Source organism: Dipodomys spectabilis, unplaced genomic scaffold, assembly GCF_019054845.1.
Source record: "Dipodomys spectabilis isolate Male_0828 unplaced genomic scaffold, ASM1905484v1 ptg000095l, whole genome shotgun sequence".
Classification (NCBI taxonomy): Eukaryota; Metazoa; Chordata; class Mammalia; order Rodentia; family Heteromyidae; genus Dipodomys; species Dipodomys spectabilis.
In genome coordinates, this window is record NW_024870772.1 from 30939633 (window position 1) to 30952964 (window position 13332).

At 38.6% G+C, this 13332-nt stretch overlaps 1 protein-coding gene across 2 annotated transcripts in view; it reads right to left on the reverse strand.

Annotated features, from left to right (window-relative positions):
• Lnx2 (ligand of numb-protein X 2) overlaps window positions 1-13332 on the reverse strand; it is a 78567-nt gene that overhangs the window by 13303 nt on the left and 51932 nt on the right. For both annotated transcript variants that reach the window (XM_042685387.1, XM_042685386.1), the window contains 3 exons: window positions 12071-12270; window positions 4777-5145; window positions 98-238 (listed from right to left, as the gene is read on the reverse strand). In XM_042685387.1, coding sequence (XP_042541321.1) covers window positions 98-238; window positions 4777-5145; window positions 12071-12270 — 710 coding nt within the window. The remainder of the gene's footprint in view (window positions 1-97; window positions 239-4776; window positions 5146-12070; window positions 12271-13332) is intronic.

A 13332-nucleotide genomic window follows, 5' to 3' on the forward strand; every position in this document is an offset into this window, starting at 1 on the left:
TATGACTGGCATGCAAAAAAACCTCGTTTAAATTTCATAAGCTTGCAGCAATGATCCTTAGAATGACAGAAATTCCTTTTGTTTTTTAAATCCTCACCTTATGTGAACTTGGTCTGCTGTGGGAGGGCAGCTGTGGGTGGTGCTGGCTGCTATTATGAGTTCCTGCTTCCCGGGTGGAGTTGCCAGGCTGGGGTTTCACTGGCCTAGCAATAGTTAAGCTCACCCGCTCTCCACTGGCCTGGAGAAAACACACAGCCATTACCACCTGTTATGAATGACGTTTGTCATTTTAAAGACCACATGCAGGATAATTTTCTATGCACTTCTCAATCACTGTACCTGGGCCTCACCTGTGCAGTGACTGTACCTGGTGGTAAGGAGGAGGGATGTTGATTAGCTAACAAACTCAAACTTCTGGGAAACACACACATATCCACAAACACATATCCTTAAGCATTAAGATATTTTAGAAGTTCAGATTATCATTGGAAAGAGGCCAGTTACCTATCTAATTTGTAAACCAATTCACATGTTAAGATTAAAAAATTAATTAACTTCTAAAAGTTACTTTGTCTTCTTTTTTGGTCCATCGTGGGGCCTAAACTCTGGGCCTGTTCACTGTCCCTCGGCTCTTCAGCTCAAGGCTAGCAATCTACCACTTGAGCCACAGCACCACTTCTGGCTTTTTCTGCTTAGGTGGTGCTGAGGAATCGGACCAAGGGCCTCATGCATGCAATCTACCATTGAGCCATCTTCCCAGTCCTCCCTCACACACCCCCTTGTCCCCCGCCACCCTCCAGCCTTTTTTTTTTTTTGTCAGTCCTGGGGCTTGTCCCTCAGCTCTTCAGTTCAAGGCTAGCACTCTACCACTTGAGCCACAGTGCCACTTCTAGTTTTCTGGTGGTTAACTGGAGAAAAGAGTCTCACAGACTTTCCCACCCAGGCTGGCTCTGAACTTTGGTCCTCAGATCTCAGCCTCCTGAGTAGCTAGGATTACGGGCGTGAGCCACCAGTGCCCGGCTTGTCCTTATTTTAAAAAGTACAGCTCAGAGTTACTTGGTGTTTACTCTTGGTCATGACAATTCTCAATTTTATTATTATTCCTATGAGAAATGATGACAGCCTGCTTTCAGGAATTAGGGTACAAAGTAGAAACTTTTCCTATGATTAAAGTCAATAATGTTAAGAAATCATTTCGTTTCCAACACTCAAATTGAAAATTCCACGGTAATCTTAGAATCCTATTATAAGTCATTTGCAATCAAAGCATTTTATTAAACTAGTTTCAGACAAGTTCTTAAAAAATAACTGAAGGAATAACATTCAGCTGATATCTCCAGGCAGGGAGAGTTGCTCCATAGGGTGAATGCTGCCTTGGGACATGGATCAATTGGTAGAGTACCTACTAGCATATGGGAAGTCCTGGGCTCAATCCCCAAGGACCCTGAAGGGTAAATGCTAAGGCAGACTGTTCAGAACCTTGATATTTATAATCCTAAAATTCCAGACTAGTGGACTGTACTGTGTGGTTCTGTGATTTTTATTTTAATATACAAACTCATTTTCATTATTGCTTCATATCTTATAACCAAAGTCAGTATTTTAACTTAATTAGAAAGTTGTTTACAGAAACCAGTCAATTGAAGCCAATCCTGTGCTTCAAAGACAAAATTCTGTGTATATGATAGAAGTGTACATTTAGAACTTAAAATGATGGGGCCAGGTGCTGGTGGCTCAGGCCTGTAATCCTAGCAGGAGGCTAAGACCTGAGGATGGCAGTTCAAAGCCAGCCTGAACAAGAAAGTATGTGAGATTGTTATCTCCAATTAACTCCCAGAAAATCAGAAGAGCAGTTGTGGCTCAAAGTGGTACAGCACTAGTCTTGAGCAAAGGAGCTCAGGGAGGCACTCTGGCCCTGAGTTTCCACTCCATAACAGACAAGAAACAAAACAAAACAAAACGAACAAGAAAAAGTATTTAAATATGGGCCAACATTGGGTTTAGGTAATTTTTAAAGACTTAGGGTTTAGCACAGCAAGACTTATTTAAATCAAGATTTAGAAAATGTAAGGATGTTCAAGTAACAACTGCTAAATATACTTGTCAATCACATTATGATTGTCAACCACATCATGCTTCTTTGTGTGTTTCATTGGGGCTTGCACTCAGGGCCTCACCCTTTTCCCTCAGCTTTTTCATTCATAGCTGCTACTCTACCAATTTGTGCTACACTTCCAGTTTTGGCTTTTTGATGGTTAATTGGGGATAAAGCCTTGTTAATTGGGGATAAATCCTTCGATCTCAGCCACCTGAGTAGGTAGGATTAGAGGGGTGAGCCACTGGAACCCAGACCCAGGCATACTCAGTTCTTGAGTGAGTGGCATGCCTTGCTGTTGGGAATACAAATTTGTATCCTCTTTCTGAAGTTTAGCAAAATATCTTAAACTTGATAACAAAACATGAAAGACTATCAACAGAGGAGTGACGAAATAAATAAATACTTACTTTCATATACATGTTTACAACATAGCATTGACAAAGATAGAGATACAAACCTAGAATTTATAAGATCAGTACATATATTAAGGATTTGTGTCCACAGGTACACATAGAAGTGTTTCAAATGGTGCTCTCTAAAATCTTAACATTGATATTTTGGAGTGCTTAGATTGAACGCGATTTTTCTTCTTTATTTACTGTAAATTTTCATTATTCTCTTTTTTAGACTTTTTTTTAATAATCCAGAAGCAATTAAGACTGAATTTTGAACAATTTCACTTACGTAATGTTAATGGAAAATTGTAACACAAAATATAAGGCAACTATTTAAAAAACTGGCATAGAGACTCTAAGTTGTGGTCGGACCATATATAATGAACCATATTAACATGAACTCCAAGAATTGGAAACAAGAGATTCTTACTCTGTCCTGCAAGCATTTCTTTCTTTCTTTTTTTTTTTTAGTTGTCTGTACCTTTTGTCTTGTATGTGTTTATCGGATCCGTGAAAGGGAAAGGGGATCATAGACACAGCAAGACAAAGGGTGAACTAACGCAACAATGAACCTGACACTATGTTGGAAGTGAACTACTCAACTGGAGGGCAGGAAAATAGGGAGGGGTAAGTGGGAGAAAATGAGGGAGGGGTTAACAGTGTTTAAAAAGAAATGTACTCATTACCTTACTTATATAACTATAATCCTCCTGTTCATCATCTTTATAATAAAGATAAAAAATCCAAATATAAAATACCGGGGAAAATTTAAAATAGTTTCTACATCTATGGATGTATTTCTCTCACGTTGGTTAGAAATTTAGTAAGGACCATTTACTTAAGAATTAAGAGACTTAAGCCTGATGCTGGTGATTCACACTTATAATGCTAGCTACTTGAGAAGCTAAGATCTAGAAGACTGAGTTTCAAAGCCAGCTTGAGTGGAAATACCCACTAGACTCCATCAACAAAATAGCAAACAAAAGCAGGGTTAGAGGTGTGGCTCAAGTGGTAAAGCACCAGCCTAATAAGAAAAGCTCTTGACTGAGAAGCATTGAGTTCAGACCTTCAAACCTTAGTACCAGCAGAAAAATTAAGAAAATTTAAATATTGCTTGAGATATAATATGGCCACTCTATTTCTAACTTACTGATTTACCTCTCATTGCATAAAGTAAATCTGACCCTTCTATTTTTTCAAACAAGTCCGTAACACCACTGGCTTTCTACATCCTCCTCTCTATTTCCCCCATTTTTCTCCCTAGAAAGGGAAAAGAGGTAGCTTTCTGTAGGGTAGCAACTGGTTCTGATTTGGGGAAATTTAAAAGTATACATTTCTTTAAACTTCAACTTTATAAAATATGAATAACACCTGACTCGCTCTCCACTGTAATAAATCAGGTTAAGACTTGGATTTTCTTACAGTCTTATATCTTCCTTGTTATTTGATTCCATGTGGCAAGATATTTCACTACCCACCTAATGTTTGGTTTCTTTTACAGGATTCTGCTGTGATTACTTTAAGTATTTTTGTTTCACCTTTATCACTGTAAGAAATGCCCCTATCATTAAGTGCCATGGCATGTGGCAGAACCTGTAGATCTTCCTGGAGTGAGTTTCCAGATGATCTGTCTTTATGCTCTTCCTGAAAACATGTCTATCCTTTCTCACTTCACAGAGACACTGTGAGGACAGATTTTATGATGTGTGTAAAATACTTTGAATTCCTTAAATTATGAAAAAAACACTAACTAGTTTAGGTGTGTGTGTGCTTTTCCTTTTTTGGACTAGGCTGGCCTTGTACTCCTAGGTTCAAGGAATACTCCCACTTTGGCCTGCCTCAGGAGAGACATTATTAATAAAATAACCTGGACCCAGTAGGGATAAGTTATTAATCAAATTATCCCCCCTCTCATTTATATGGATTTCCTGAAGGGAGTTAAAGAGACTGGAAACTCATAACTTCACTTTCCTTCTTTAGAATGTGGACACCACTATTTGTTCTATCTTGCTACTAGGTGAGCTCCAAGATCAAAATGTGACTTCAATATGAAGCTGTAATGGAGCCTACGATGTATAAACAGCTAAGGTGAAAGTCCACAGGAACAAAGCGTTCAGATAAAGTTTTATCTATAGGGAAGTTACACTAGCTTATGTTTTGAGGCATTTAGATAACCATGTCATATTTTTTAATAAAACATCAAAAGTCCCTTGAATTCTGACATGTGCTAATGGAAACAAACACTGCTATGTGGACTTTTAAGGTTCAGAGTTCAGCATTCACCTGAATAATCTGGGCAGCGAGCTCTGGAGTCCCATGCTTCAGGTCATGCCCATTGATGGCCAGTACCCGGTCGTTGCTGCTGAGCCTGCCATCTTGGGCTGCCAGCCCCCCTTCTAGTAGATCAAGAATAAAAACACCTGGCTCATCTGTCCTTCGGACTAGTTTAATGCCGAGCTGTTCAGCAGAGTCCCGTTTATGAAGAACCACCTGGAAAACCTCTTCCCTTGCAGTGCTGCCATCAGAATGGTTGTAGGCTCGGCTGCCAAAGCGCCTCTCCCGCAGCACAGTCAGATGCAGAGTGGTGCAAGGCTGGGAAAGGACAGCTCTGGCATAGTTATGGGACACATTGCTGATATCATAGTTGTTGACCTAGGGGGAATAAAAAAAGAACCATGATCCATGCATGACAATCTCTCATTTCCTTACCTTGTAGAAACGTTTTGGTGACATTTCCAAAGGAAATCAACATTGAAAAAAATGCTGTAAGTATCAGCATTTACAAAGAAAAATCAGAACTTACAAGATGTTTTAAAATATAAGGTCTCTAAAGTTAGTTTATAATGACTAACCTCTAGTACAGAACAGTAGTTAGCATCACAGGCTTTGATGATAGTCTGGAATTAAGAGTTCTCAGTTCTGCTAGTTACTGATAACCTAAGGCGAACTACAGAACTTGAGCTTAATTTGTGTGTTTCCTCATCTGTGAAATGTGTTTACCATATGCTTCAAAGGATCAGCATGAACCCAAGTTGTACATCAGCACAGGACAAGCACTATATACTACTTCTAATGGAAAAGAAACTCAAATTCTGGATTAGAGAGTTGCTTTACCTAACAAAATACTCCTAAGCTTCAGAAAATAAATGGAGACTACCTTATTAATTCAATATTCATATATCATTTGTGTATTAAGCGCTACAACTTTGAAATAATTATAGTGACTGATCCTTGGACATGTAACATCATTCAGAAAATATATCCAGCTTCAGTTATTCAATTAATAGATGAGTGTAATTCCTAGAATTTATTACAATTTGAGTCCTCTGAATCAGTCTGAGATCAAACCAACATTCTCTGAACATACATAATGGGACAGGCTCTGGGTTAGGTGAAAGGATTTCATTAGAAATCCTTAAATCTCTTCCTCACCAATTCATGTTAAGGTCTTCATATTATTTTGTCGAGATTCATCTTTTTTTGTGTTTTTTTTCTTTGGTATCTTTGCTTGTTTTCTGGGATTAACAGTTTTGGAACTAACTTGAATTTTGATTTTGGCATATTAATGCCCTATTTAAAAAATTCAGTAATTGGGCTGGGAAGGTGGCTTAGTGGTAGAGTGCTTGCCTTGCATGCATGAGGCTCTGGGTTTGATTCCTCAGCACCAAATAAGCAGGAAAAGACGGAAGTGGCACTATGGCTCAAGTGGTAGAGCGGTAGCCTTGAGCTGAAGAGCTGAAAGACAGGCCCTAAACTCTAGCCCCAGGCCCAGAGTTTAGGCCCCATGACCAACCAAAAAAAAAAAAAAATCAGTCATGAAATTGATAAGCTGCCACACACAAATCTGCTGTCCTTCCATGTTTGTCACCCAAGATTCTTTTTATAAAAAATGCTCACTATTAATATTTAATTAAAACCAGTTCCTCTAGAGTTTTTATTTTCATACTATTTGAGACATTTGTAGCACCTTTTCAAGGTGTGTATTTTGCTCGTTCCCATTCTTCTTGTCCACAGCCATCTAAGATTCTTATAGAAATGCTGGCTAATTTAGGATCAAGACCACAACTTCAAGGCAGCTTCATTAGTCAGATCCTCATCCTAACTGTTCAGATAAAAGCTTCCTATCACTACATTCACAGTGTTCCATCTCCCATTCAATCACAAAAGATTTATATTAAAGCACAAAAGATTGTGCTAAATGTCTGGATGAAATGTGGCTATACTTTCCAGCTACATACAAGCACAGTCTCATATTTTCTTTGTATAATAAATTGAAGAGTATCTTATAACTGGAAAAAGATTCAGGAGCCATAAGTGAAATTCAAAGAAAGCTGAGACCAAAGTAAATACCATTTGTATATTTTGTAAAGATAGCATAAGCACAGTAAAGTCTAACATATTTTTTGGCTAAATGTTTTGTTAACAATGTAACCAATACTGGTCACAAGATTAAATATTGACAGTAACTAAGTTATTGGTTCTGATCAACTGAAGATAATTAATGATGTTCTAAAATTTATATTACTTTTAATAGTGACATTGATATAATTTACAAAAGCATATTTTTCCTCAAAAGAGGGCATATGGTTCTTTGCAGAGGCCATTTAACAGAGTAGCAATAAATACATGTTATTTCCATATCCATGTTATTACTGTATAGGTATTTCTGTATTTCTAAAAACATACATACATTATTATTATTGTTGTTATTTTGTGGTACTTAAGATTGAACCCAGGGCCCTCAAACACTCTAGGCAAACCCTATAAACAACGTGAACTGTACCCCTAGTTCCTTTGTTTATTTATTTATTTTTTTTGGTTTTATTGCCGGAGTTTGAACTCAGGACCTTGTGTTCACAAGGCTTATTTGCTCAAGCTCTACGACTTGAGCCATATCTGCATTCTAGTCGTTTGCTCATTATGTGGAGATGAGTCTAGCAAACTTTTCTGCCCAGGCTGGCTTTGAACCTTAATCCTCCAGATCTCAGGAGCAGGCACGAGCCACTCATTTCTGGCTATATTTTGTTTTTGAGATATGATCTCACTGATTTTGCCCAGGCTGGTCTTGAACTCATAATCTTCTTGCCTCTGCTTCTCAAGTAGTTGAGATTATAAGCATGCACCATCATGCCCTCAGCTAACATTTTCTTCTTTTTAGTTGGTTGCGGGGCTTAAACTCAGGGCCTTGGCGCTGTCCCTGAGCTCTTTCATTCAAGACTAGTACTCTAACACTTGGGCCCACAGCACTACCTCCAGTTTTCTAGTGGCTAATTGGAGCTAAGAGTCTCATGGACTTTCCTGTTTGGGCTGGCTTTGAACCACGATCTTCAGGTCTCAGCTTCTCAGCAGCTACGATTAGAGGCATGAGGCACTAGTGCCCAGTGTCCAACATATTTTTTAATGTGAGCAAACTAAAGCCTCTAACTACATGCACTTTCCTAAAGTGAAGGATAGCTTAGCTCTCTAGTCTGTAGATAAACTATTTTATTGTGGATTTTCAAACTGGCTTACTATGTTATTTATCCTGTTTATACGAAGTAGAAGCTAGCAAAGTATTAAAAAAATAATAAAGAGGCCTCTTTCCTAGTATTTTACTGTAAATACTTGCAAATATTTCTTTAGACCTGGGCAAAGGAGATAGCTTTACTTACTGGCTCCAGTATATCAGAAGTCAGGGCTCACAAAAAGAGAGGGCATTGTGAATTGATAAATCAAGTTATGTGCTCACACTTCATCAACTTGATTATTAAACTGGATTGAGAACAGCCAGCAGTATGCAGTCTCCATAGTTAATAATAATAATGCACTGCATTTTCTACAGTGTAAAGTTTTTTCCTTTGGTAAATTCAAAGACTATGTCAATAATTTCAGATAATTATAGTTTTATTTGAGGCACTTATTTTAATTACACATTAAAAAAATTCTCCAAAATGTTTAAAATTTAGAAAGGAAATGTACAAAAATGGTGATAACCACTGCTAACCTATTGTTGGTAGCAAAAAAAGGACAAATTTACGTGTACACTTAAATTCCAGCTAGAAAGACCAGATCAGGGAGAGAGAAAGAATACTGTGCAAATAGGCTAAAGAAAAGGGCTCTTGGTTCTTGTGGTCTCAACTGCTAAGATATCAAGATATGAGAGGAGGGAACCACCATGCATGTGGGGTGCCAGGTATAAGATTCTTTCCATGTAGAATTGGACAGGAACTAGGAATTAAAGAATACAGGCAGTATCCTTAAAGTTGTGCCAGTATGCAGCTGAAGTATTAATATCAACTGAAAGCTAGGGTATACTACAGCTAGCTATGATAGATCAGAAATTTGATTTCATACAAGCAGTAATTAGGCTTCCTATATTCCTTTACTACTTCTTAGCATTTGGAGAAAAACAAAAACAAAAAAAGAATAAAAAGTAAATGAACAACAACAAAAATCCCTACAAAAGAGTATGAAAGCTCAATCTGCCTCAGCCATACTAAAGGCAATGAAGAGTTGAGGCTTGAAAGTTAAAACAGAAATAACACACTGAGAGGCAGCATACAAGTTGGTGTGAAAATCCAAACTAAGGCTCCACAATGAAAGGCCAATCATAGCTGCCTTGTAGCCTATCTCCACCCTTTCCCCAAATCTATAAATTTCTTTTTAAAAACTGAAATTTCTGAAGGCTTCAAGTTCTGTTTTAGTAAGGGAATGACTATTCTCAGCAGGATATCACATCCAAATCCATTCTTATATTGATACTGTAATTGTGTGAACAACCTAAGTAATGGATCATGAACCAAACAAGGAAAATAAAAACAACAAATGCTATCAATAATTCCAGTGAGGAGGAATTGGGTAGGCAAGAATAATAAAACAAAGCTTTCTGGTAGAGACAAGACAAGCTGGAGCACAAGATGAAGTCAGGGTGGGAGTGGAAGAATGCTGTCCATATGGAAGCAGAAGACTGCTAGCCTAGGTCTGGCTTTTCCACTAGACAGTACTTGGTGAGACAAAACAGAGCAACTAGTACAGTCCTGTAAACATTGTAAGAAATGAACTGGTATGCCAGATACGAAAGAAAATTCAGGCCTGGTACAGGTAGCTCTCATCCGTAATTCTAGTTACTTGGGATGTGAGGTTCAGTAAGATTCCAGGTTAAAAGGACAGCCAAGGCAAAAAAAGTTCGAAAGACCTGTTTCAGTCAGTAGTAATATGCACCTGACATCTCAGCTACTCAGGAGGCTGAGATCAGAAAAATCATGATTTTAGGCCAGTCTGGACAAAAAAATCCAGAAGATCCTGTCTCAACAGAAAAGGCTGGTGTGTGGCTGTTATCCCAGTTATAGGATGATACTGAAAATTTAAATAGGAGAATTGTGGTCCAAGCTGATCCAGGCAAAATAAACAAAGATTCTCAAAAACAAGCAGAGCAAAAAGTGCTGGAGGCAAAGTTCAAGTGGCAGAATGTCTGCCTAGCAAGCACAAACCCCTGAGTTCAAACTCCACTGCTAGAGGAAGAAGGAGAGAAGGAAAGAAGGAGAGGAAGAAAAGGGAAGAGAGGGAGAGAGGAAGAGGGAGAAAGAGAGGAAGAAGGAGAATAGGAGAGAGAAAGACAGAGAGAATCATATTTAAGAAGACAGGGACTATGTAGCACCTAGAACCATGAATAGGTATCACCCTACGACACTCTAGCCAAATCTTGGTGGGGAAATTGGTTACAGCTATATTTAATCATGGCAGATTTTAGGGTGGGTGGCAGACAATTTGATGTGATATTCTATTACCTCAGGTAAGAAGTAATAATATGGAGTAGTGGAGAAAAAGGAAGGAAGAGGTAGAATCAGCAGATGACAGTGAAGAATGAACAATGAATGCAAGGAGGGATGTGTCCTTGTGCTTGAGTTGCTAGAGGACATTTCCTTGTTCATGAGTGTTCCTTTTTTCTCCTAGAATTATCCATTTTTGAGCTTCAACTAGTATCACACTGATTCAAATGCCCAGTCCAGGTATCTTATAAATTCTACTTTTACAAGCAAAATGATTACCATCCTCATCCTCAGTGTCAACATACCTCTTAATAAAATATCTTTCCCTGTACTAGTTCTTCTTTTGGGAACATCTTTTCTAAGGCCTTGTGCATACAAAGACACTTTCCAATCATTGAACTATAACTATAACCTGAAATACTCATTTCTCCTTAAAGATAATATGTTGGTACCAAAAGTTTTTCAAAATGAGAGTTCAAATACTAAGAGAGCATACTTGAATCAGTAAGATTTTTGAACTCTATCATAAATTCAGTGATACAAATTACAAGGAACTCAGGCTGAGGGTTTAGCTTGGTGGCAGAATGTTTGTTAGCATGCGCAAGCAAATGCTTTATCACTAACCTTAGATATCTATTGATCTATCTATCTATCTCTACACATATAGGTATAGATATCTGTATCTATCAGTAACCAGTGTTATATAGTTCTTTCTAGCTTCTAGTAATCAGTGTATATGATTCAGACATGAAGACAACAGATGGATAGGAAACACATATTAGAAACCAATGTTATGCAGTTATGTCTTTCTAGCTTCTAGTAATTAGTGTATAGAAGATAAATCAGATATGAAGGCAACAGATGGATTGGAAAACTGGATGTGGAATAAAGGCAATGGATAAGCAAATTTCAACTTGAAAAACCATGGCCATGAAATAGCCAGTTATAGAATCCAAGCCAAGAAAGTCTAGCAAGCCCAGAATGTTTAGCACTGTGCCTAGACACATGTGGGATTGAAAATTAATGTTCCAGGGAAGAGATTTGTGGGGGAGGGAAAGTGGGAGAAAACAAGGGAGGGAGTAACAATGTTTGACAAGGAATGTACTCATCACCTTTCTTATGTAACTGTAACCCTTTGACATCACCCTTATAGTAAAATTAAATTAAAAAAAGAAAATTAATGTTCCAGGAGAAATTATAGATAAAAGTGATCTGCATATAAAATCAGCACATAGGGCTGGGAAGGTGGCTCAGTGGTAGCGCGCTTGCCTTGCATGCCTGAGGCCCTGGGTTCGATTCCTCAGCACCATATAAGCAAAAAGAAAAAAGCCGGAAGTGGCGCTGTGGCTCAAGTGGTAGAGCGCTAGCCTTGAGCTGAAGAGCTGAGGGACAGTGCCCAGGCCCAGTGTTCAGGCCCCACGACCGGACCCAAAACAACAAGCTAAATAATATAGTAATTTTGTAAGTGTTTTGTGGGGGGGTGGTAGTGGTGGTGGTACTGGTATTGGAACTCAGGGCCTCATGCTTGTGAGATGTGACTTTATCTTTATTTTAGTTTTTTCTTTTTTTAGTTATTTTTTAGGCAGGGTCTTCTAATTTTGTCTAGCTCATCCTGGATTGTAATTCTTCTATTTAGATCTCTCATGTAGCCAGGATGACATACATAAAACACCACATCTGGCTTAAAAGTTGAGTGTCACTTCCCCTTCCCTCACTCCCAGCACTGGCGTGAATTGTGATCTTCTTGATCTCCACTTTCAGAGTGGCTGGGATGATAGGTTTCTAACACTAACAAACAAACCAAGTTAACAGAGTAATTTAAAACTCACCTGAAGAATCTGGTCTCCAGCAAGGAGTCTCCCATCTCTGGCAATGATTCCATCTCGGTAGACTTCCTGGATGACAATGTTAATCAGTGGTGTTTCATTGCCACCCACAATGCTAATTCCTAACTGAATATATGGATTAGATCGGTGTATTTCAATTGTGGTAATTTCTCCTTCTGGTAAACTGAGTGGCTGTTGTGCAGCTGTAAAATTAAAAACGAGAGAGGAAGAACAATGTTTTATATGGGTTTTCTTCATGTAAACAAGGTATCTTATGTTAACATGTAGATGATTAATAACTAAGCAATATGACTGGCTAAGGGCTGGAATGTTGAAAAAACTCAGTTAAGACTATCTAAACTTTTCTACTTCAACCTAAGTAAAAACAGTGATTAAAAAAGAAATCTACTGCCCGGCGCACTGGTGGCTCATGCCTATAATCATAGCTACTCAGGAGGCTGAGATCTGGGGATCACGTTCAAAGCCAGCCTGGGCAGGAAAAGTCTGTGAGACTCTTATCTTCAATAAGTCACTGAGAAAACTGGAAGTGGCGCTGTGGTTCAAGTGGTAGAGTGCTAGCCTTGAGCTGAAGAGCTGAGGGATAGCGCCCAGGCCCAGAGGTCAAGCCCCATGACCAGCAAAAAAAAGAAATCTACTTGGTACCAGATCTGGGATGACATGGAATCTGGTAAAGAAATATTAAGAGAAAACCATCTGGAAATAGTGTACTCTTAGCACAAGGCAGAAGAAAGGAAGCATACACTTGGTGCTACATTAAGCCCACAGAGAGAATAGCTATGTTGAGCTCCTACATGGTGTTTGGATCTCAGAAGGGCTTGAGAGCTGTGGCAAGGACAATCTGAGTATGGAGTATACTTTTTAGTTTATAAGAGAAAAACTACTTTTGGAAGTAATTAGCTAAGACGAACTACCACGGTGCCCAGGATGCTGACTGACTACAGGCTTACTCCCTAGTGGATGTGCTATACAAGCTAGTGCAGCAGTTTGCTGGTTAAAAGCATGCTCAAAAGTCCTATTCCAAGACACTTGCTCTATGATATATCTATTCATTCTCTCAAGACACAGTTTTCTTAAAAAATAAAAATAAAAAGCTTCATAGTTGCTGGGTTATGTATGCCTGTAATCCTAGCTACTCAGGAGGCAGAGATCTGAGCACTGCAGTTTGAAGCCAGATTGGGCAGGGCAGTCCATGAGACTCTTATCTCCAATTAACACCAGAAAAAGCAGGAAGTAGTGCTATGGCT